Source organism: Mustelus asterias, chromosome 4, assembly GCF_964213995.1.
Source record: "Mustelus asterias chromosome 4, sMusAst1.hap1.1, whole genome shotgun sequence".
Classification (NCBI taxonomy): domain Eukaryota; kingdom Metazoa; phylum Chordata; class Chondrichthyes; order Carcharhiniformes; family Triakidae; genus Mustelus; species Mustelus asterias.
The window spans coordinates 7,117,398-7,142,420 of record NC_135804.1 but is presented as its reverse complement, the minus strand read 5'-3'; the positions used below and the strand labels follow the sequence as shown (position 1 = coordinate 7,142,420).

Genomic DNA, 25,023 nt, shown 5'->3' with positions numbered 1-25,023 from the left:
TGCAAGAAAATCCAAATGGGCTTGACAGGGGTTTATGGGAAACATCAGGTACACAATAGATCTGCAAAGTCCTCTCAAAACTGCACATACACCCAAGTGGAATCATATACTGGATACAATACAGAAGGAGGCCATTCAGCCCATCGTGTCTGCATCAATGCTACAAAAACAAATCATCTAGTGCCACCCATATTCTTTTAGATATATAATATATAGATAAAGTCCTCTTAATATGCATTTAAGAGGCAGGTGGGTACAAATCTGAGGGAGAAAGGGAATTTCACAGGGCAAGATGAAGTTAGCAGAGAGGGAAGAAGGTTCTGTGCATAAACACTAGTTGGGTCACATGGCTTGTTTCTGTGCTGTAAATTCTACTTCCATGTCTAATTAATTCTTCCAGCAAAACCAGCAACTTCAACAGAGAACAAATTGGGAGGGGATGGCTGAGTGGTATTATCGCTCGTCTACTGATCCAGGAATTCAGCTAATGTTCTGAGGATCGGGTTCGAATCCCACCACAGTAGATTGCAAAATTTGAATTCAACACAAAAATATCTTGATCTACTGATAACCATGAAATCATTGTCGATTGTGAGGAATAACCCATCTGGTTCACTAATGTCCTTTAGGGAAGGAAATCTGCCATCCTTACCTGCTCTGGCCTACATGTGACTCCAGAGGCACAACAATGCAATTGACTCTCAACTGCCCTCTGAAATGGCCTAGCAATCGATTCAGTTCAAGGGCAACGAGGGATCGGTAGTAAATGCTGGTCAACCAGCGCCATCCACATCCCATGACTGAACAAAAAAATAGCTGGCAGAAATTGGCATTTAATCAACTGGTCACCCTATTATAGAAAGGATATTATTAAACTAGAAAGAGTGCAGAAAAGATTTACGAGGATGCTACCGGGACTTGATGGTTTGAGTTATAAGGAGAGGCTGGCTGGACTGGACTTTTTTCTCTGGAGCATAGGAGACTGAGGGGTGATCTTATAGAGGTCTGTAAAATAATGAGGGGCATAGATCAGCTAGATAGTCAATATCTTTTCCCAAAGGGAGGGGAGTCTGAAACTCGAGGGCATAGTTTTAAGGTGAGAGCGGAAAGATACAAAAGGGTCCAGAGGGGCAATTTTATCTCACAGAGGGTGGTGAGTGTCTGGAACAAGCTGCCAGAGGCAATAGCAGAGGCGGGTACAATTTTGTCTTTTAAAAAGCATTTAGACAGTTATGGGTCAGATGGGTATATAGGGATATGGGTCAAAGACAGGCAGTTGGGACGAGCTTAGTGGTTAAAAAAAGGGGCGGCATGGACAAGTTGGGCCGAAGATCCTGTTCCATGCTGTAAACCTCTATGACTCCATAATAGAAAAACGGACATTGGATCGGAAGAGGCCACTGGGTCCATCAAGCCCATTCTGTTCACAGCCTATGTACGAAGATTTGGCCGAGCACGATATTCTCCATTCCTATTTGCAGCAGCATCAGGCTATGAACAGCCGGTAAGATCATGCCCTATGGGTTTACTTTGTAATGGAGATTCAAAAACAGGTCGCAAGACTTATGGTAACATTACACCAAGCTTACAACACCAAAACAAACCATTTAGTCCAACTATACTGGGGTTTCTGCTTCCTGTGACTCCTCTCCTATCCTATTTTGATTTCATTTATTATTGTCACATGTATTAGTATCCAGTGAAAATATTGTTTCTTGCACGCTATACAGACAAAAAATACTGTTCATCGAGAAGGAAAGGAGAAGTTGCAGAATATAGTGTTACAGTCATAGTTAGGGTGTAGAGAAAGATCAACAAAGTACCTTACATCATGTATTCATATCAGCATATCCTTCTATTTCTTGTTTAGAACTCAAGCATTCCTGAAGAGATTCTAGTTGCTGAGACTTTTTGTCTTCAGTCATCATCCTTTCTCTGCTGTTATGTAAATTGTTGCAATCAGTTGAAATTTGGAGTGTTTGTCGTGATGAGTGCGAGACAAAAAAGTTTCAGCAACATGTCTCTCTTTTCAGTAATATTCACATTCCTTTCTTCTTCATGTGCTTATTAAACTTTCCACAATATTCACTGTGACCGCTCAACAGGGTCATGTGTTCCACATTCTACCCAGCCTCAGAACAAAGAAAGTTCTCCAGAAATGCTTTTCGTGTTGATTAATGGTAACTGTACATCTGTGTCCTTTAGTTTTAGATTCCCCCACAAGTGGAAACGTATCTGCATACAAAATATCCAACCGCTTCATAATTTTAAAGACCCTGTCATCCCTCAACCTTTTTCCTTTCCTGTAGAAACAAAAAATCGTGCAGTTCAAATGGTCAGTCTGAACCTATCCTGTTTGGCCCACAAAAGGAGCTATCTGGCTGAACCTACCAGGATTTCACATTTAACGGACCCGCCCAAGAACAACGACACAGGCCAAACTTTTCAATCCCATTCTATCACTCACATGATTTATCATCAAGTCAATACTCAAAATTGTCGGGTAACCCAGACAAATGTGAGGTGATGTGATTTGTAGGGTCTACTGCAGAAGAAAAGTATACTGTAAATGGTAGAGCCCTTAGAAATATTAGCAAACAGAGGAATCTAGGCGTGCAGATCCACAGTTCCCTGAAGGTGGCAACTCAAGTGGACAAGGTGGTCAAGAAAGGCATATGTCATGCTGGCCTTCATCAGTCGAGGCATTGAGTATAGGAATTGGAAAATCATGTTGCAGCTGTATAAGACTTTGGTTAGGCCACATTTGGAGTATTGTGTACAATTCTGGTCGCCGCACTACCGGAAGGATGTTGATGCATTGGAAAGGGTGCAGAAGAGATTTACCAGGATGTTGCCTGGTCTGGAGGATATGGATATGAAGAAAGGTTGAACAAACTTGGTTTGTTTTCACTGGATCATCGGAGGATGAGGGGGGACCTGATAGAGATTTATAAGATTATGACAGGCTTGGATAGAGTGGATAGTCAGAGTCTTTTTCCCAGGGTCGAAGGGTCAATTACTTGGGGGCATGGATTGAAAGTGAGAGGGGGAAAGTTTGAAAGAGATGTAAGGGGCAAGCTTTTCACACAGAGCATGGTGAATGCCTGGAATGTGCTGCTGGAGGAGGTGGTGGGAACAGATTCTATAACAACGTTCAAGAGGCATTGAGATAGATACATGAATAGGCAGGGAATAGAGGGATTTGGACCACATAGAGGCAAGAAAATATTAGAGAGGCATATGTGTTGGCACAGACTTGGTGGACCGATGGGCCTGTTCCTGTGCTGTAATGTTCTTTGATGTGGAGACGCCGGCATTGGACTTGGGTGGGCACAGTAAGAAGTCTCACAACACCAGTTAAAGTTCAACAGGTTTTTTTGGTATCACGAGCTTTCGGAGCGCTGCTCCTTCATCAGGTGAGTCGCTAGTTTGAGTCACTCACCTGATGAAGAAGCAGCGCTCCGAAAGCTCGTGATACCAAATAAATCTGTTGGACTTTAACCTGGTGTTGTGAGACTTCTTACTGTACTGTTCTTTGTTCTTTGAGTTTCCCTTGGAATTTTGCCCTTTTGTTACAGTGTCCCCGTAAGGGCCCATCAACCTAAACGAATTTGCTAATTGTTTTCTCTTCCCTTTGTTAGAATGAAAGAGTATAAAGAGAGACAGCTGGGACACTGGGGTGGTGGATAGACGGCTGTCTTATGTAATGCTGCGTTCTGTAAATAAACCCATTATCAAGAAAAGGATTTCTGTCTAGTTTCATGCCTCACCATCTGGTTTGGGATCCAATTAACACTCCCCATTTTATTTCTCTCTACTTGTATTCCCATGAATTTAGATGGCTGAGGGATGAGCTAAACAAGATGTTTAAAATGATGAAGGAGTTCAGTAGCATCGGCACAAAGAAATAATTTCCTCTCTTGAGAAAATCCAGATCGAGGAGACGCAATGTATAAATTACAGGTGGAGGAAATCTAAAACCTTAGCCCTGAAGTGCTGTGACAACTTACATTTTCAACATGTTTTTAGTTAGATAATGATACCAAGCAAAGGTACATAAGTTCATTTGAGATTAGCCATGATCTGGTTGAATGGGATAACAGGCTGGAGGCACTGAGAGACCTCCCCCTTCTTCTACTTTTTGCTTTATCACAGCCAGTCGATCCTTCAGATATTTTGCTACCATACCTTAGGGCTTTCTGCAAACCTTCCCTTCTTGCTTTATCCTTTTCCAGCTTCAACAGTCTCCGTAAAACCTATGCAGGTTCCTTAGCTGAGTGGCCAGCCAACAAAGCAAATGGCTATTGGCTTCATCAGGACCTGAAGATCCGGACCGCGGCCAATGGGGAGATGCCTCCATTGCTGTGGGCGGGGAAACCTGTTCCCATTTTTGTGTCCAAATCTGAACTGTGAGGTGCTTTATAATGTTTTGCTGCCTTTGTGGTGGAATGTTTATTGTATATCGATGTTAAGGCATCATGGCAGAACTGTCTTGAGAGAGCCTGGAGTATTGTGTGCAGTTTTGGTATCCTTATCTGAGGAAGGATGTCCTTGCTATAGAGGGAGCACAGCGAAGGCTTACCAAGCTGATTCCTGGGATTGCAGGTCTGTCATATGAGGTGAGGCCAAGATGGTTAGGATTATATTCACCGGAGTTTAAAAGAATGAAAGGGATCTCATAGAAACTTATAAAATTCTAACAGAGTTCGACAGGATAGATTCAGAAAGAATGTTCCCAATGGTGGGAGAGTCCAGAACTGGGGGGTCATAATTTGAGGATAAGGGGCAAAACTTTTAGGGCTGAGGTGAGGAGAAATTTCTTCACCCAGAGAGTGAAGAATTCCAGACAGTGAATGTGTGGAATTCACGACCACAGAAAGTAGTTTGAGGGCAAAATGTTGGGTGATTTCATGAAGAAATTAGATATAGCTCTTGGGGCTAAAGGGATCAAGGGATATGGAGGGAAGGCGAGATCAGGATATTGAATTTGATAATCAGTTGTGATCAAAATGAATGGTGGAGCAGGCTCGAAGGGCCAAATGGCCCACTCCTTCTTCTAATTTCTAAGTTTCCATATATGCAGTGCTGGATTATTCAGTGATAACAAACTTTCCCAACCTGTGTTTATCAAAGGGCAATTTTATTCTTGCCTGGTGCTGACAAAGCACAAGTCCTTTTCAAGAGTAGCAACTTGAATTATTTTCCATCCCATTTTTCAAGGACATGGAGGTGAACGCATCACCTCCAAGCACAGCCTTAATGACATGAACTCACTGAACACATAAGGAGCAGGAAAGGAGAAAGTGTGATGGTGAGGGAGCGCGGATAAAACCAGACGCTGACAATGAAACAAATTCCTCTGCAATAACTGATACCGAAAGCTCAACACCCAAGCGTTTATTGAGAAAGCTGTTGCTTTATCCCCTTGAAGCTGTGACATTCTATTGTCAACCTGAATCAATTAACTGGAGTGTCGTCACTCTAACCCCGGTTAAAAGCTGTAGCATGTTCACGGTTTCCTGGGAACTAACAGTTTTTGATATAATTAAAAAGCGGAGGTAAAATGCTTTTCAAGGGAGCATTGTCCTCTTTCCATCCCAACCAATGCAAATATTGGTCCAGGCTTTGTCTGCAATACACTCACAAACCTATAAAGGTTTGTAGTACACAATATATCCAGTGCAAGGGTAGAAACTTAATTAAATATTGACTATTTAATGATTTTAATTTGCTCACATCCACTAGTGACACTAAAGTCATGGAGAATGTGTTGGCAGGATTTGCCCTTTCTGAGGGTTAGGTCCTAAGCATTCTCTCGCCTGTTTTCTTTGTCGATGCTTTCCTCTGTTATTCTGGGTGCAGACGATTCCATATTAATTACATAACAGTAGTCGCACCGAAGCAACAGCAGCTGGCTTCAGGTCACTTTTGTTTGAACTGCATTCGGTAAAACTGCCACGGTTTCAAAGGCTCAACGGAGTTTGCGGGAAGCAGGAGGGAAAGGGGAGAGGGGTGGAGAGAAAAAACAAACGGAAGAGCGGACTGAGAAAGAAATTAGCAAAGGAAGAAGAAGAGTGGGCATGAAACGACAGCAACTCGCATTCATCCAGCACCTTCACCAGAGTAAAATATTCCAAAGCGTTTCATAGGAGGGTTCCAGGCAAAATGATTGACACGGACCCAAAGGAGGAAACAAAGCAGGGGCGGCACGGTGGCACAGTGGTTAGCATTGCTGCCTCACATTGTCAGGGACCCAGGTTCGGTTCCCAGCTTGGGTCACTGTGTGGAGCTTGCGTGTTCTCCCCGTGTCTGCGTGGGTTTCCTCCAGGTGCTCCGGTTTCCTCCCACAGTTAAAAGATGCACAGGTTATGTGGGTTGACCATGCTAAATTGACCCTCAGTGTCACAAGATGTGTAGGTTCAGGGGATTGGCCATTGAAAATGTGTGGGGTTACGGGCTGGGGAGAGGGTCTGGGTAAGATGCTTCATTAGAGAGTCGGTTGAATGGTCTCTTCTGCACTGTAGGGATTCTATGATTCGAAAAAATATGACAAGTGACAGAAAGCTTGTTCAGAAGAGATAGGCTTTCAGAGTACCTCAAAAGAGGGTATAGACAGAGAGGTTTAAAGAGAGGATTCCAGAACCTCGGGCAAAGATGACAGAGGGCACAGCGATCGGGGTGAATAAAGAGAAAACGTAAGAGGCGACACGAAAGGGAACCTGGAAGGAAAGCACAGAAAAGAGAGCAGGAGTGAGAAAGAGCGGAAGGGCAAAAGAGATAATGAAAGAAAACGAAGGAAAGGAAGGCAGGGATTGAGAGAAAAAGCGGGCGAGAGAATGAAATGAGATTTGCAGTGGTTGTTTATTACAGCTCATGCAGTATGTGCTTGAGATAATTTTCTTTCTGCACTGTTGGAAATCTTTGCCATGGAGCTGTGGATTGCAATTTCAGTAAATACTTCGAAAAAGGGAAATCCACAGGCTAAAATGTCTGCCTGCAATCATTTTGGCGGAAGATTAGAAATGATTAAAAAGCATTATTTCTGCTCGCAGTGATTTGTACAACCATCGCGAAATTACAGTCAATATTTACAGCTCGGGGACAACTTCCAGTCCAGGGAACGGCTGGCAGGAGAGAGTTTGTGCAGATAATTAAAACAGTGAAGAGCCTCAGAGTATTACACGCTTGACTCCACAGCAGAAACGTGATTTTTTTTTTACAGCAAGACACTCATCCTGAGGAAAGGCCATGCACTAGATTAAACAAATTATTTGACGGACGGATGTAATCACTGCAAAACTCATTGGGATCATGGTAATTTTTACAAAAAGGGGTGTTTTTTTCTTAGATTAACCATATTTCTGATAGTCCACTGGAAAGGAGCTGGAAGCTTACTGTGGCTGTCTCCTCGGTCTGTGAGATGTTTTCACAGCCAGCCCAGACTGACGCACGAAGGACTGCTGTTGTATGGCTCTTATATGAAATTAATTTTGAAAACTATGGAGAGGAAAACTGGCCAGGCTGATTAATTACTGTCTCCTTTATGCCTCCTATCAAATTGGAATTCCTTCCCGCACCCAGCTAGCTGATCTTTATTCACCCACTCTCCTGAATCATCCTTCCCTAATATTTTTTTTCTATCACCTCAAAGCTGTCATTTTGTTTTAACCACTCTCGGCATCCATTCCCACAAGTTGTCAAAGCCTCTTCTTTCATTGCCTTTGCCTTTGCTTCCTCAGCTCTCTTTACCCCTTTCTAGATCCTTTCTTCAAGAATTGCTTGGGTGACATCGACTGTCTCAAGTTCTCTGCTGCCCTCACTGACTCTAACCCGTCTCGGTCTGAACTTGCTGCACCCCGTTCTCTCAGGACCAACCCCAACATTGTCATACAATCTGTAGTTGGCTGGCATGCTGACCTCTACCCAGGCATGAGTCAACTCTCTGACACTTCCTCCTACCTCTGCCTGAACCATGACCCCGCCATCACACATCAAACCATCATTTCCTGGATGGTCGCTGACATCATCTCCTCTGGAGACCTTCCCTTCATGGTCTCCAATCTCATAGGCCCCCATCCCAATCAACCCACTGCTACCTCTTTCAAGATGTACAATAGGACGAAACAGCTGCGATTACTGACCTCTGGCACTACTTATCTTTTAATCCTTTTATTTATCCTGATGCACAACCCATAGTTACCCAAAAGAGTCATAGAGGTTTACAGCATGGAAACAGGCCCTTCGGCCCAACTTGTCCATGCTGCCCAGTTTTTGACCACTAAGCTAGTCCCAATTGCCCGCGTTTGGCCCATATCCCTCTATCCCCATCTTACCCATGTAACCGTCTAAATGCTTTTTAGAAGACAAAATTGTACCCGCCTCTACTACTCTGGAAAATAGCACAAAGTGTACAATCCTCTACAGTATACTTCGTGCTATTTTCCTGGAAGATCCTGGTTAAGTTTGGTAGGGAGCCCGGCAAAATCAATAAAATCCTTGTTGACCGAGTTGGTCAGAGGCAGTGGGGGTCGGGTCTTGTTCACAGTGATGGTTTAGCTGGTGTGCAGGCTCACACTCATGCGATGTTGTAGACATCAAGATGATCGCTGCCATTGTGGATGATGGAATCAGCTACCTGGCTCACACTGATGAACAGCAAAATACCCGAAAGCAAATAGATATCGGAGGAAAGAATCCTGTCAGTCGCTTCTTGGCGTTTTGGTTAAGATCAAGTGTAATTTGGGCACTTGGTTGAAGTCATGGGGTTACACTGAGGCTTCATTTGAAGCAATTTTTTAAAGCGGCATCTCGGCCTTTTGGCTAAGATGCAAATGAGATCAAGCCTTGGTGCAATGCCTACTCCAATCAGTTTGGATCATGTAGATCAAGCCCAAGACAGGAGGTGAGAGGTCTGTCTTGTCAGCTTGGATCTGGAATGTCTCACTTGCTGAGACTTTGAATTGGACTTTGATTGGATTGAATTGGATATAAACAAAAAAAAAATCTGTTTAGGGAAGACTAAAACTAGAGGGCATAGGTTTAAAGTGAGAGGGTCCAGAGGGGCAATTTTTTCACATAGAGGTTGGTGAATGTCTGGAACAAACTGCCAGAGGTAGTAGTAGAGGCGGGTACAATTTTGTCTTTTAAAAAGCATTTAGACAGTTACATGGATAAGATGAGTAAAGAGGGATATGGGCCAAATGCGGGCAATTGGGACTAGCTTAGGGATTTAAAATAAAGAGCGGCACGGTAGCACAGTGGTTAGCACTGCTGCTTCACAGCTCCAGGGACCTGGGTTCGATTCCTGGCTTGGGTCACTGTCTGTGTGGAGTTTGCACATTCTCCTCGTGTCTGCGTGGGTTTTCTCCGGGTGCTCCGGTTTCCTCCCACAGCCCAAAGATGTGCGGGTTAGGTTGATTGGCCATGCTAAAATTGCCCCTTAGTGTCCTGAGATGCGTAGGTTAGAGGGATTAGTGGGTAAAATATGTAGGGATATGGGGGTAGGGCCTGGGTGGGATTGTGGTCGGTGCAGACTCGATGGGCCGAATGGCCTCTCTCTGTACTGTAAGGATTCTATGATTCTATGATTCTATGGACAAGTTGGGCTGAAGGGCTTGTTTCCATGCTGTAAACCTCCATGACTCTATGATTCAAGTGGGCAGTATCTTCAGAGGGTGGTCACCTTCAGTCCTTGGAAATCCTGCTGCATGATATTTTGGACATCCTGACTATTTCGCAGAGATGGGGCTGGAGAAGGAATGAATGTGCACCTGACCTCCTGAGAGGAGCTAAGGATAACTTCCAGCCAAATTTGAGAATTGGCTTTTGTGGTCTCAATTTGAAGGCTGAGCTTTTCAATTTTGAAGAGGCATACTGTACCCGGTTTTCAAGATCTGAGGTCAGCTATAGGCCCTGATCACTGGTCTCACATTGTCTTGACTTCGGTATTCTTCGAGGTGGGTGCTGGAGGCATCCGGATGCAATTGGACCTTGCCTCATGCCGGGGTCTGGGTCTCTCTCTTTCTACCGGGGCTTCTGGGCAATGAGGCAACAGAGGTGCAAAGGCTTCAGATAGATCGGGAGGGATGAGAAGGAAACATTTGCCTTTTTTCCCAATCACATAGGACGCCATTTGTGACTTTAATAAGAGTTGTTTTGGGTCTCCAGTAGGGGTGGAAACCTGATGAGAGGGACTCAAAAATAGGAAGATCGGCAAGATTTTTGGGGGCTATCAACATATTCAAGGACTTTGGAGTTGGGGGGGCTGATGGCTGGAGATGGAATGGTAGCTTGCATAGTGAAGGGGTCAAGGTTTTTTTTTTAAGAAAAGGCAATGGTTATAGATTTGAAGGTGCAGGGACAGTACTTGAGAGAGAACCATTAACAACATCAGTGAAAATAGACTTGCTCATATACAATACATAAAATAACCTCAGGACATCCAAAAACGCTTCACAGTCGACGCATTATTTTTTAAGTGTAGTCATTGTTGCATTGTAGGTAATTTCCACATTACAATGATCCAAAAACAGCAATGAGATAATGACCCGATAATCTGTCTTCAGGATGTTGATTCAGCAATAACTGCAGGCCAGGAGACTGGAGAGAACTATCCTGGCCTTCTTCCAAATAGTACACATCGGGAAACAAGTTACCACCTCACTCAAAGAGTGGCACCTCCCTCAATGCCATCATTTTCTTGATTTAAAAAAAAATTGTGGCTGCTACTATACAGTCTATTTAATTTTGTTGATGACTAAACACTGAAATCAGAACTCAGACTTCACACTGAGGTGTCATTAATTATTTGCTACAGTGTGAATGTCCTTATCCTCTGCAACTTGGTTTGTAAAACATTTTTTTCTCTCGAAAGGAACTGAGCATGCTCAATGAAATTACACCACCCTTTAACAACATTTATATAATGCCTTTTTAATGTTGCAAAACCTGCCCAAGACACTTGACAAGAATATCGACATGCAAAGTGTGACACCAAGCCACATGGGGAGATGTTGGAACAGATGACAACAGGCTTGATCAAAGAGGTAAATTTTTAAGGAACATTCTAAAGAAGGGCAAGAGGTCGAGAGGTCGAGAGAGAGAGACAGAGAGATTCAGGGAGGGAAATCCAGAGCTAACGGCTGAAACAGCTGATGACAAAGCTACCAACGGAGCAATGGAAATCGGGGATGCATAAAAGGTCATCATTGAAGGCATCTCCTTTGCGGTTGCAGGACTGGAGGAGGTTACGGATACAGGGGGCGGGGGGAGGCAATGCAGGGATTTGCAATAAAGTATAGAAGAAACTGGGGGCTCCAGTTTCCTCCCACACTCCAAAAATGTGCAGGTTAGTTTGATTGGCCATGGCAAATTGCCCCATAGTGTCGGGGGACTAGGAGGGTAAATATGTGGGGTGATGGGGATAGGACCTGGGCGGGATTGTTGTCGGTTCAGGCTCAATGGGCCAAATGGTCTCCTTCAACACTGTAGATTCTACGATTCTATTTGTGAGGTTACAGGGATAGGGCCTGGGTGGGATTGTTGTTAAATGGCTTCCTTCTATACTATAGGGATTATATGATTCCATGATTTTAAACCAAACTGTTATCGGACCAGGATGCAATGTAGATAGGTGAGCACAAAAGGAAGAAGCTCTGATGAAGAGTCATCCATACTCGAAATGTTGGCTCTATTCTCTCTCCACAGAGACTGTCAGACCTGCTGAGATTTTCCAGAATTTTCTGTTTATGTTTCAGATTCCAGCATCCACAGTAATTAATAAAAAGATGAGAAGTAGGTGAATGGGAGTTAGGGCGAGTTAGGGATGGACAACAGTGTTTTTCAATGAACTCAAGTTTACAGAGAGTATCATTTAAGACTGAGTTAATACCATAGGATGAAAGTAGAGGTGTTTTCACCTGGCCAAACACGAATTGGAAATGTGTATGCACACTCACCCACAGAGGACATCTCCGGGACTGTTGCGTGATAAGGTTCATCTGGAAATTCGGGTGCATTGTCATTGATGTCCTGAACCTTGATGATGAACTCTGATGGGGGCTCCAAAGGCTTATCTGTTTCCCGGTCAATAGCCTGTGCGGTCAATGTGTACTCAGCCTTCTCCTCACGATCAAGCCTCTTCATAGCATGAATGTCCCCTGTCTTGTCATTGATCATGAAGATTGTACCAGCCCCCTCTCCCGACAGGATGTACTTGACATTTCTATTTGCCAGGTCAAGATCTGTATGCAACTAGAAAAGGGAATGGAGAATAAGAGTTAAAAGATAATTATTTTCTTAACATTTTGATGTTATTTCCTTCCTCCCTTCCTCACATTGGTTTTGACACTAAAATGATTGATACTATTCAGGAATCCGCTGATATTTCCGGTCCCATTCAGGTTAAAGCATTAGGACAATGACACATATTCTTGGGGTGTAGATGTCATTGGAAGAAATTGGATTTGTAGCATATCTGCAGCTTCCCTTTACAGGGACATGAAGATTCATTTTATCTGATTGGTATTCAGATGGAATTGGGTCTCTTATTAATCTGTGCCACAGAGAGTTAAAGTACTAGTGAGCAAGCAGTTAGAAAGGCAAATGGTATTTTAGCTTTTATTGCAAGGGAAATATATGAACTAGGAAGTCTTGCTAAATTTGTACAGATGAAAGCACACCTGTATACAATTTTAGCTTCCATATTATAGAAAGGATATTATTAAACTAGAAAGAGTGCAGAAAAGATTTACTAGGATGCTACCGGGACTTGATGGATTGAGTTATAAGGAGAGGCTGGATAGACTAGGTCTTTTTTCTCTGGAGCGTAGGAGGCTGAGGGGTGACCTTATAGAGGTCTATAAAATAATGAGGAGCATTGACAAGGTAGATAGTCAATATCTTTTCCCAAAGGTAGGGGAGTCTAAAACTAGAGGGCATAGGTTTAAGGTGAGAGGGGAGAGATACGAAAGGGTCCAGAGGGCCAATTTCTCACACAGAGGGTGGTGTCTGGAACAAGCTGCCAGAGGTAGTAGTAGAGGCGGGTACAATTTTATCTTTTAAAAAGCATTTAGATAGTTACATGGGTACGATGGGTATAGAGGGATATGGGCCAAATGCGGGCAATTGGGATTAGCTTAGGGTTTTTTTTTTAAAAAAGGGTGGCATGGACAAGTTGGGCCGAAGGGCCTGTTTCCATGCTGTAAACGTCTATGACTCTATGACTCTATCTAAAGATGGCATATACTTGATTAGGAAGGGGACAATAAAGGGTCGCTGGGGATCTCATTGAAACTCACAGAATACTGAATAGCCTGGATAGAGTGGACGTGGGGAAGATGATTCCATTAGTAGGAGCGACTAGGATCCGAGCGCACAGCCTCAGAGTAAAGGGCCAACCCTTTAGAAGCAAGATGAGAAGGAATTTTTTCAGCCACAGAGTGGTGAATCTGCTGAATTCATTGCCACGGAACAATGAGAAGGCCAGGTCATTGAATAGATTTAAGACGGAGATAGATAGGTTCTTGATTGGTAAGGGGATGAAAGGTTAGGGGAAAAGGTGGGAAAATTGGATTAAGAACTATATCAGGCTTGATCGAATGTTGGAGCAGACTTGCTGGGCGGCACGGTAGCACAGTGGTTAGCACTGCTGCTTCACAGCTCCAGGGTCCCGGGTTCAATTCCCGGCTCGGGTCACTGTCTGTGTGGAGTTTGCACATTCTCCTCGTGTCTGCGTGGGTTTCCTCCGGGTGCTCCGGTTTCCTCCCACAGTCCAAAGATGTGCGGGTTAGGTTGATTGGCCAGGTTAAAAATTGCCCCTTAGAGTTCTGGGATGCGTAGGTTAGAGGGATTAGTGGGTAAATATGTGGGGGTAGGGCCTGGGTGGGATTGTGGTCGGTGCAGACTCGATGGGCCGAATGGCCTCCTTCTGCACTGTAGGGTTTCTATGATTTCTATGAATGGCCCAATTCTGCCCCTGTATCTTATGGTCTTCTGGTTTTATTGACAGAATGAGGCAACTATTCAATGAGGAAAAATTGATTAGAATTGGCTGATATTCCCTGTAGGTTGGAAGAATGAGAGGTGGCCTAATTGAAACATAGATAGAATTCTCCAATGGTTTGACACAGTAGATGTTAAGAGGCTAGAAAAAGGGGTTATTCTGAGGGACGGTGATTGAGGGCTGAGGTGAAGAGAAATGTTTTCACTTAGAGGACCTTTGGAATTGTTTATCCCAGTTGACTGTGGATGTTCAATCATTTTGTATTGTTACAGGCCCAGCTTATAATACAACTGGACAAACTGTAGCCAGACACTACACTCTGAAACCAAGTGACAGAGGACACCCAAAACAACTTCTTGGATTTCTCATCAAATCCCCCAAGATGCTTGTCACACTGTGAGGCACGTAATCTCACTGGAACTCTAACTTTCACATGAGGGGGATCTCTTCACTCTCAGAGAGCGTGCCTTGGAACCTCCTCCCTCAAAAATGCTCTCTTTGGATGCTTTCATCAAGGATCCACTTCCAGGACTTCAACCTCTCCTTTTGGACTTCCTCTGTCCTGGCTCACCATATGCATTCAAGCTCTCAGGTACCCAGCCATGCCAACAGACCATTATTGCTTCACAGGTTGAGTTAAGTTATCACCAACCTTAGGATCACCATAGATGTCTCATCAATCATCTTTGTCACTACCTCAAAAACTCAATTATGTTTGTGAGACATGAGGTGATAAATGTGAGGTGATGCATTTTGGTAGATCAAACTCAGCCAATGGTTGGGCATTGGGGACAGTTATAGAACAAAGAGATCTGGAGATACAGGTTCATAGCTCTTTGAAGGTGGAGTCACAGGTGGACAGGGTGGTGGAGATCATTCGGCATGCTTGGTTTCAATGGTCAGAACATTGAATACAAGATTGGGGACGTCTTGTTGAAGTTGTACAAGGCATTCATAGAATCTCTACAGTGCAGAAGGAGGCCATTTGCCACATCGAGCCTGCGCTGACACCAATCCCACCAGGCCCTCTCCCCGTAACCCCATGTATTTAAACTGCTAATCCCCCTGACACTAAGGGTTAATTTAGCATGGCCAATTAACCTAACCCGCACATCTTTGGACTGAGAGAGGAAACCAGAGCACCCGGAGGAAACCCACACAGACATGGGGAGAATGTGCAAATTCCACACAGTCACCCAAAGCTGGAATTGAACCCGGGTCCCTGGCACTGTGAGGTAGCGGTGCTAACCATTGTGCCCCATGCCACCCTACCATAAGGCCACACTTGGCTACTGTGTACATTTCTGGTGACCCTATTATAGAAAGGATATTATTAAACTAGAAAGAGTGCAGAAAAGATTTGTGAGGATGCTACCAGGACTTGATGGTTTGAGTGATAAGGAGACGCTGGATAGACTGGGACTTTTTTCCCTGGAGCGTCGGAGACTTGGGGGTGATCTTATAGAGGTCTCTAAAATAATAAGGGGCTTAGATCAGCTAGATAGTCAATATCTTTTCCCAAACGTAGGGGGGTCTAAAACTAGAGGGCATAGATTTAAGGTGAGAGGGGAAAGTTACAAAAGGGTCCAGAGGGGCATTTCTTTCACACAGAGGGTGAGTATCTGGAACAAGCTGCCAGAGGTAGTTGTAGAGGCGGGTACAATGTTGTCTTTTAAAAAGCATTTGGACAGTTACATGGGTAAGATTGGTCTGGAGGGATATAGACCAAACCCGGGCAATTGGAACTGACTTAATGTTAAAAATTGGGCGGCATAGGTAAGTTGGGCCGTAGGGCCTGTTTCCATGCTGCAAACCTCTATGACTCCCCTGCACAAAGCCATGCTGCCTATCGCTAATAAGTCTATATTTTCCCAAATGTGAGTAAATCCTGTTCCGAAGAATCCTCTCAAATAATTTCCTGACCACTGATTTAAGGCTCACTGGCCTATAATTTCCCAACTTATCCCTGTTACCCTTCTGAAACAAAGGAAAAACATTGGCGAATCTCAAGTCCTCTGGGACTTCTCCTGTGACTAAAGAGGAAATAAAGCTTTGGTAAAAAGCTCTCGCACTTTCCTCCCTCAGCTCCCTCAGTATTCTGGGATAGATCCCATCAGGTCCCAGGGACTTAAACACCTTAATGCTTTTCAAAACACCCAATACCTCGTCCTCAACTTATACCTTTTTCCTACTACACAGAATACAAATATAAATTACTGAAACAATCTCTATTTCCTAATAGTATATTCAAGGCTTTGTGGATTGAATTAAAATGAGGGAAAGTTGTGCATCGCCAACCATGTGTGGGACTGACTGCTGGACTGACCACCATCTTACCATTTCAAAACTAAACATCAAGATCTATCCCCCGAGATGCCCCCAGGCCTGAAGGTCCAGAAACAACTCAATCTTTGATGGTTCAAACAGACTATCATGAATGAATCTCTCTCAAAGAAACGTAAGTATGTGCAGAGAAATTGGAAACTAACTTCATTGATGGTGACTGGCTGACCTCTGGGGATATAGTGTACTGTGTTTCTCGAAATCGTCTCAACCCAACCTCTCATGATCAACAAAATTGGTTCAGTGAAAACAATGATATAATCTAAAAATGACTGAAGGGGACACATTGCCCCCACAGGGTTGCATCTCAGTGACAAGTCATCAGGATCCAAGGCAGACTTTGAACATCAGTCTGGGATCCAAGAAGAAAGAGTCGATTGGTCATGCATGTGAGATTTGGACTGTGTACCAAAGTCATGCCAACGAACTCAATCACTTTACGCGAGTTGCCTTCGGTTGCTTCTGAAGATCGGGAGGCAGGAAACAAATCCTGGACACTAAGGTGTTCAGCTGAGCTGGCATTGCCAAGCATGCACGGCACACTGAGACAGTTACAACTGAGTTGAGCTGGTCACGTTGCCTGTTAGGGCAGCAGATCAGAAACCACAAGGTATACTATGAAGCCAGACTAGATCACAACAACTTTTCCATTTTGGCATTGATGTAATGATAGGATGTTTCAGAGAGGGAGAGAGAAAGGGCCATTGCTTTCTTCTGGCAGTCCAGGCAGTAAGTCCGTTTGATTTTGAAATTAAACTGAAACAGTGGCTGTGATTCTCCCATCACGACCTGCAACTTTTCTGGTGGGTCGAGATGGGAGATCGCGCACCGCCGGCCTTGTACCGGGATTGGGCATGCGCTGGGAATGCATGCACATCTCCCAGAGCCGGCAAACAGTCGCCGGTCAGACCACGCTGGAAACCGGCGGGAAAGCAGGTCAGTCATTTGAATCTTTTTAAAATATATTTTAAATATGTTTAGCAGGTCATTATCAGGAACTTTCAGATCCCGATCAAATCTCCCACCCCAACTTCATTCTGATGGGATTTATACTGGCTCCCCACATTTGGGGAACTAGTGGGAGACCCCACCGGAATGAAGGGGGGTGCAATCGGTGGGGGTGGGAGTCCCGCTGCCACTCTGCAGACATAATCGGTCTGGGATGGAGGGAGGGCAGCAATTGGGGCGGGCTGGGGGGTGATCTGCCAGGGAGGGCCCTACCTCCTGGGGGGTTTGACCCTGGGAGGGGTCAGCGAGGGGGGAGTTTGCCGGGGTGAGGTGGGTGGGGGGATCGCCACTGCTGGGGGTGTGGGCTGTACATCGAGGCACTCCGGGATGGGGGGGAGTCAGGGCTGGCCCAGGAATTGCTGTGGGGCCCACGATTGGGCATTGCGGGTGCTGGAGGGGCAGCGCTGCGGGGGTCCCGGGCTGGCCAGTGATCGAGCTGGCCAGCAAATGGGGAGTCTGACAGATTGGGACCACTGCGCATGCACAGAGTTCCAGAACTGTCAGACTCCAGCGCGAATAGGCCCCCCCCCCCCCCCCCCAGGTTTTTAATGATATTCACAACTGTGACCTCTTCAGTGCACAGAATATGGAGATTCGGGTGAGAAGCTGAACTGAGAAAGCAATTGGGATTTAGGACAGTTTTCCCGCCATTTCAGCACTTTTTGGGAGAATCACCCCCAGTATTTCTTTACTGGAAGTTTAGCTCCTCCCATTAAGCACATGATTCTGTCCCTGTCAATCAATCCAACCAAAAATCTCCTCTGAAGCCGTAGGGGGAATCCAAGTAAACACAAATGCATTAGCTCTGCTTAAACAAACATTCTGGGCCCGATTTAACCAAAAATGCATGCCTGTTTTCGGGCGCAAAATCGCGGTAAAGTCGGGCGTCGGGCCTTTAACGCGATCTGCACCTGAATCCAAGCAGTTTGCGGCTTCACCGACACCCGATTCGGGCGCGGGTCCGGTCCACGCCCGAATCGGGCGGCCCGACGATTTAAATGCATTAGCATGCATTTAAATTGACTTAATGAACCGCGCACCCAACTCTCCCGCCAAATCCCACTTTACCGTCTTCTGGTCCGTTCCGGATCCGCACTGCAAGCGACCTGCAGAATAAAAGTCCGAAGCGGATTTCTATTCTGCAAGGGAACCTCCAAAGCCCATCCTCCTCGACCATCCTTCGCAGGTCCCCCCGCTAACCACCCCAGCAGACACCCCCCGCCCCCCACGGATCAGACCCCCCTGGGAGGCAGGCCCACCCGGCAGACCCCCCCCCCCCCCCACTGGGATCGGACGTACCTGGGAGGCAGCCCCTCCCTCCCCCGGCAGCTGCCTCCCCCCTCCCCCCACCCCCCCCACCAGGATCAGTCCCCCCTGGCAGGCAGGCCCCCCTCAGCAGAGCACACCCCCAACCTACCTCGATCGCTGGTCTCCCTCCACCATCCTTCTGACCTGCAGTCCTTTGAGAGCCTGCAGCACCTTCCTGGTCTTCCACTGGCGTCCGTCGGAGGAAGGGGGTGGGCTCAGGTGGATCTCTGGTTGTGGGCGGGAGGATGGGGGGAGGATGGACTTGGGAGAATCTTGCAAACTGAAAATAATGTAGCATCTTCTTTGTGCTGCCTAATTATCTATGGGAAAGGTAATTAAACTACAGTGTCCTAGTGAGCAATTAGTGACCTGTATAATACATTTGTGATCTGTTACTGGATTGTTGATGTCCCTGTAGCCATGAGCCAGGTGCTCAAATGTTCAGAGTCATGTGGTGAACTTGGAAGAATTGTCCCCGTGGTGGAACTTGGTTGGAAATAAGATTCAAGGAGATTACTAAATCTGGGAAATCAACCATAATGAAAAGAAGTTTGTATTGGCAACTCTTCTCTCACATTCCATGGCAGATGTGCCCCTACTTATGAATGTGATTTGCATGAGCAACGTTGGGAGCAGCTACTCTGCCTCTGGAGCAGCCTTGGATCCTTTCTTTCATCTTGTTTTCATCTGAACATTGCACAGAATTAGAGGAATTGCCTTTGGAAGATAATGTCAAAATTATAATCGCAGGAACTAAAAACCTGACAGTCAAAGATTTGGGAAAATACTTCAAAGTATATATCCCCCCATCCATATTTTGAAATATTTTCAGTTTGCAAGATTCTCCCAAGTCCATCGGCAGAGCCTCCATCGGAAGCAAGCACATATCCGAGGCAGAGAGAAAAATGTAAGGAGCGGGATTTTCCGGCCGTGCTCACCCAAGACAGGAAAATCCCACCCAAGGTCAATGGACCTTTGCAAGGTCCGCTCTTTGCCCTCTATGATACCCAGGGCGGGCGGGATAGGAAAATGCTGCCCTCGGAAGCCCAAGTCAGCAATTCATCCAAAAATCAGTTGTCTACAGTATCCTGTCTTGTTTGCAGCAGAACCATCTGAGTGCAAGCCAGCCGTCACACTCACTCACCTACCCACTGGAACCCGGCCAAACGCTCCAAGTGATGAACCTGGTCAACTTTGCCTTGAATGATGAACAAGATATTCAAGACTGAGCTTGACAGATTCTTGGACACAAAGGGAATCAAGGGAAATGGTGGATCAGACAGAAAAGTGGACTTGGTGTATAAATTCAACCTGATCTTATCAAATGCTGGAGTCAGGCTTGAGAGGCCTGGTGGCCTATTTCTTCTGGCTTTTTGTCTCTCCAATCGAGTAATGTGCTGGACCATGTCAGATCTCAGAGTAGACAAGTATATGGCATGAGTTGTGCCTATAGATCTAGGTAGGTACCATTCCCTGGAAGATAGTGCATTGAGAGAGTTGGATTTTTACAGTAATTCATCAGTTTCTATGCTCAGTTATTTTTCTCCTGCTGGCAACTCATAAATTACCAATTCACTGAATGCAGCTTCAACAAGTGGCCTTGGTGAGATTTGAACCCATGACCTCCGTGTTATTAGTCCCATAATGTAAGCACTAGGCTTCGAGGCAGACAAATGAGTTGCATTTCTGACACAGACTGCTCTCATTACAAGAGCAGCTAGAAGGTGTAAGATTGTTTAAGGCACTGAGCTGCACATTACTGACCGAGTTACTGACAAGGACAGTATTTATCGTGAATCCTTGACAGTGTGGCACTTGTTTTGTGCAGCCCTGGATTGTCAGCCTCGCTTCCAGGAGCAGGACTGGAACCTGCAACCTTCTAACTCAAAGGCGAGAGTGCTGCCCACTCAGCCAGTGAACTGTGATCGGCAAATCCTTTGTGGTAAAACAATGTCGGAAAGAGAGATTACTTTTACTGTCCAGGATTTCACAACAGCCTCCGAGACTTCCACATTAATTAAAGCTGGGCCATTTTAATCCAAAACTGCCTCTTACTTCACACAGATGATTCACCTCAATTTCGACTCCAAAGGACATGTTCTGTTGCCTGATTATAACAATTCCAGCCTCCAATTTGCCTGTCCTTTATCTAAGAGTGAGATTGCCAACAAATTATTGCCAATTATGTCAATTTTGAGAGCCTGTTTGTCATGCGGCTATATGGGCTTGTAGAGGATTAGAGATCACATTATTCCAGGCTCAAAATTATGATCAGAGACTATGGACCTTGTTTTTAAATCAATTCTTCTTACCCTGATATTTTAATACATTCCAACCTGTGTTTATCTACTGAATTCTCAGAGAGGGAAAGAAAGACTATCCTTTTTGGAGTTCATTTTACCACCTCGGGATGTTCCAAAACACTTCATAATCAACAAAGTAATTTTGAAATGTCATCACATTTTTTCTTCTTAATTTTTTTGTGGAATGTGGACATTTCTGGCAAGGCCAGCATTGGTCTCCCATCCATAAGATCATAAGATATAGGAGCAGAATTAGGCCATTCGGCCCATCAGGGTTGCTCCGCCATTCAATCGTGGCTGATAATTTTCTCAACCCAATTCTCCCACTTTTTCCCTGTACCTTTGATCTTTGATTCCTTTATCAATCGAGCACATATCTATCTCTGTCTCAAATACACTCAATGACCTGGCCTCCACAAGATTCATCACCCTCTGGCTGAAGAAATTCCTCCTCATCTTAGTTCAAAAGGGTCATCCCTTTACTCTGAGGCTGTGCCCTTGGATCCCTTATTGCCCTCCAGCCCAATGGCTTGCTGGGTAATTTCGGAGGGCGGTTAAGAGCCAACAACATTGCAGTAGGGTTTGGAGTCACATGTAGGCCAGACCATACTTTCCTCCATAAAGGGCATTAACAAACTAAATGTATGGTCACCATTACTGAGGCTAGTTTTATACGCCAGGTTTTGTGAATTGAGTTTACATTCCACAGACTGCTATGATGAAATTTGAACCACAGGGGAAATGAAGAGATTTGATAATAGTTAGGGTAAGAGAACACGCTCGTCAAATACTAATACAACAGTCACCTGTACATACCCTCAAAAACCTGAGCTCGGCAAGTACCTCCAGCATAGACTTAGTTGTTTCCTGTTGGGAGGACATACATTGAGTCAGAGCTTTTGAGAAGGACCGGTAGTCTCCAGCTAGCAGGAGATAATCCTGTCGGGGAGTGGGGACATATGGGGACATGCTTTGGAATGGACCTATCTCGTATTAAGTTGATCTTTCTCTACACCCTAGCTGTGACTGTAACACTACATTCTGCACTCTTTCCTTTCCTTCTCTATGAGCGGTATGCTTTTTCTGTGTAGTGCACAAGAAACAATACTTTTCACTGTATACTAATACATGTGACAATAATCAATCAAATCAAATCAAAAATGATTCATTTTGGTAGGAAGAACAACGAGGGGCAATATAAAGAATACAATTCTATTGGGGGTTCAGGAGCAGAGGGATCTGGGGATATATGTGCACTAATTGTTGAAGGCAGGAGGACATGTTGAGAAAGTGATTAATAAAGCATATGAGATCCTGTGCTCTGTAAATAGTGCCATGGAATACAAAAACTGGTAAGTTAAAATAAATCTGTATAAATCAAGGGTTCAGTCTCAACTGGAATATTCACCGGAATTCTACCGCCTCATCATCACGGAATCGGAGTGGGTGAGGGGCGGACAATGGAAATGCCTGTTGACCCTGGGTGGGAATTTCTGGTCTCGCTTGAGCGAGGCCGTAAAATCCTGCCCATTGTGTCCAATTCTGGGCACGACAATTTGGGAAGGATGGGAAGGCATTAATGAGGGTGCAGAAGAGATCCACAAGAAAGGTTCCGGGGGCAGGGACTTCAGTTAGAACAACAGAATGAAAGAAGTTGGGGCTGTTTCTCCTTCAACAAAAGAAGATTAAGAGGAAATTGGATAGGACGTTTCCAAAACCACGAGGGAACTGGACAGTTTTTATCATGGGAAGCCGTTCCCATTGATGGAAAGATTGCAAACCAGGCTGCATGAGTTTGAGGTGACTGGCAAAAGAAGCAACAGCAACGTGAACAAAAACTTTCATACTCAGCGAATGTTTCGTGCCTTCACCCATTTTTTGATATCCTGAGGATTGAATCAAGTTGGCTGAAGACTGGTCTCTGTGATGCTAGGGATCTCAGGAGGAGGCTGACTCAACACTTCCGGCTGAAGATGGTTGCATAGCCTTATCTTGTGCAATGCTGCACTGGACTCGACAATTATTGAGGATGAAGATACTCATGGAGCTTCTATCTCCCATTTATTATTTAATTGTCCACCATTATTCATGACTGGATAGAAGAGGATTGCACAGCTTTGATCTGCTCTGTTGATTTTTGATTACTTTACTCTCTATAGCATTTTGTGGAGTTGCCAGCGTTGGACTGGGATGGGCACAGTAGGTAGTCTCACAACACCAGGTTAAAGTCCAACAGGTTTATTTGGTAGCACAAGCTTTCGGAGTGTTGCCCCTTCATCAGGTGAGTGCCACTCAGGTGAATGGCACTCACCTGATGAAGAGGCAACGCTCCGAAATCCTGTGTTTTAGCATCACGAGGTTGGCTCATCCTTTTTAGGTACTGCTCCTGGTATGCCCTCCTAATATCCACGTTGAACCAGAGTTAATTTCATGGCTTGATGGTAATGGTAGAGTGAGGGAGATGTTGGGCAGTACAGTTACAGTTTGAAATTAATATAATTCTGCTACCATTGATAAGCCACAGCACCTGGTGGATGCCCAACTTTGAGCTGCTTGTTCTGTTCTGAATCTATCCTATGTAACTTAAAGGCAATGCCACACAACATGATGGAGGGTATCCTTAAAGTGAAGACAGAATGGCGCATTTGTCATTCCTACCAATAGGATTATGTACAGATGTATCTGTGACAGGTAGACTGGTGAGGCTAAGGTATTGTGGAATTTTCCCTCAAGTCGGTTCTGTCACCACCTGCTCCATGTCAAAGAATCCCCATAGTACAGAAGGAGGCCATTCGGCCCAACGAGTCTGCACCGACCACAGTCCCAACCAGGCCCTGTTCCCACAACCCCACACATTTACCCTGCTAATCCCTCTGACACTAAGGTCAATTTAGCATGGCCAATCCACCTAACCTGCACATCTTTGGACTGTGGGAGGAAACCGGAGCACCCGGAGGAAACCCACGCAGACGTGAGGAGAACGTGCAAACTCCACACAGACAGTGTCCCGAGGCCGGAATTGAATGGGGGACCCTGGAGCTGTGAGGCAGCAGTGCTAACCACCGTGCCAGTATGCCGCCCCAAAGAAGGGGCTTTGCATTGGCCGGGAATCGAACCTGGGTCTCCCGAATGGGAGGTCAGAATTCTGCCACAGATCCACCAGTGCACACAATGCACACTAGGCTGGCAGATATGTCCTTTGTTGGTGCTACACAGTGGTGTCCCTTACCCACAGGATATTCTGTGTTTGTAGCAAATGGATTGGAGTGATGGATGTTAAATACCTAGTTGCTCCAGGTAATAGGTGAAAAGGTGTTGGGTGTTGATTAGTTAATTATATTCAGATGAAGAGTCAGTCAACACTGGGGAGATTGTGTTAAAAATGGAGTAGTAATCTCTGTCGTGAGTAATGGACAATCTCGACTAAAGCATTCTGGTCTCAGAGTCTTCTTGGGATTTTCCTCTGACATTCCCGGCCCTTGCTAACCTCAGTGTTTCTTTCAGGTAATAAACAAGGAGGAGCACTGATTCATCAGTTGAGTTGAGGGCAGAGGGCAGTGCAGTAGGTCATAATCAGCAGGATGTTTCTGTACCCACGTCTGACCTAAATCCGTGAGACTTTAGTGTAAGGTATGATTCTGTGAGTGAGGCTGTTGCTTGACTGATCTGATTTGATTTGATTTGATTTATTATTGTCACATGTATTAGTATACAGTGCAAAGCATTGTTTCTTGCGCACTATACAAAGCATACCGTTCATAGAGAAGGAAATGAGACAGTGCAGAATGTAGTGTTACAGTCATAGCTAGGGTGTAGAGAAAGATCAACTTAATGCAAGGTAAGTCCATCCCTGATGGCAGGAAGGAAGAAGCTGTTCTTGAGTCGGTTGGTACGTGACCTCAGACTACTGTATCTTTTTCCCAATCGAAGAAAGTGGAAGAGAGTATGTCAGGGGTACATGGGGTCCTTAATTATGCTGGCAGTTTTCCGAGGCAGCAGGAAGTGTAGACAGAGTCAGTGGACGGGAGGCTGGTTTGCATGATGGACTGAGCTTCATTC

General features: G+C 45.0%; 1 protein-coding gene across 4 annotated transcripts in view; it reads right to left on the bottom strand.

The window, feature by feature from the left end:
* Positions 1 to 25,023, bottom strand: part of cdh8 (cadherin 8) — a 242,360-nt gene that overhangs the window by 161,048 nt on the left and 56,289 nt on the right. For all 4 annotated transcript variants that reach the window (XM_078210545.1, XM_078210546.1, XM_078210547.1 and 1 more), the window contains one exon: positions 11,958 to 12,252. In XM_078210545.1, the coding sequence (XP_078066671.1) occupies positions 11,958 to 12,252 (295 nt within the window). The remainder of the gene's footprint in view (positions 1 to 11,957; positions 12,253 to 25,023) is intronic.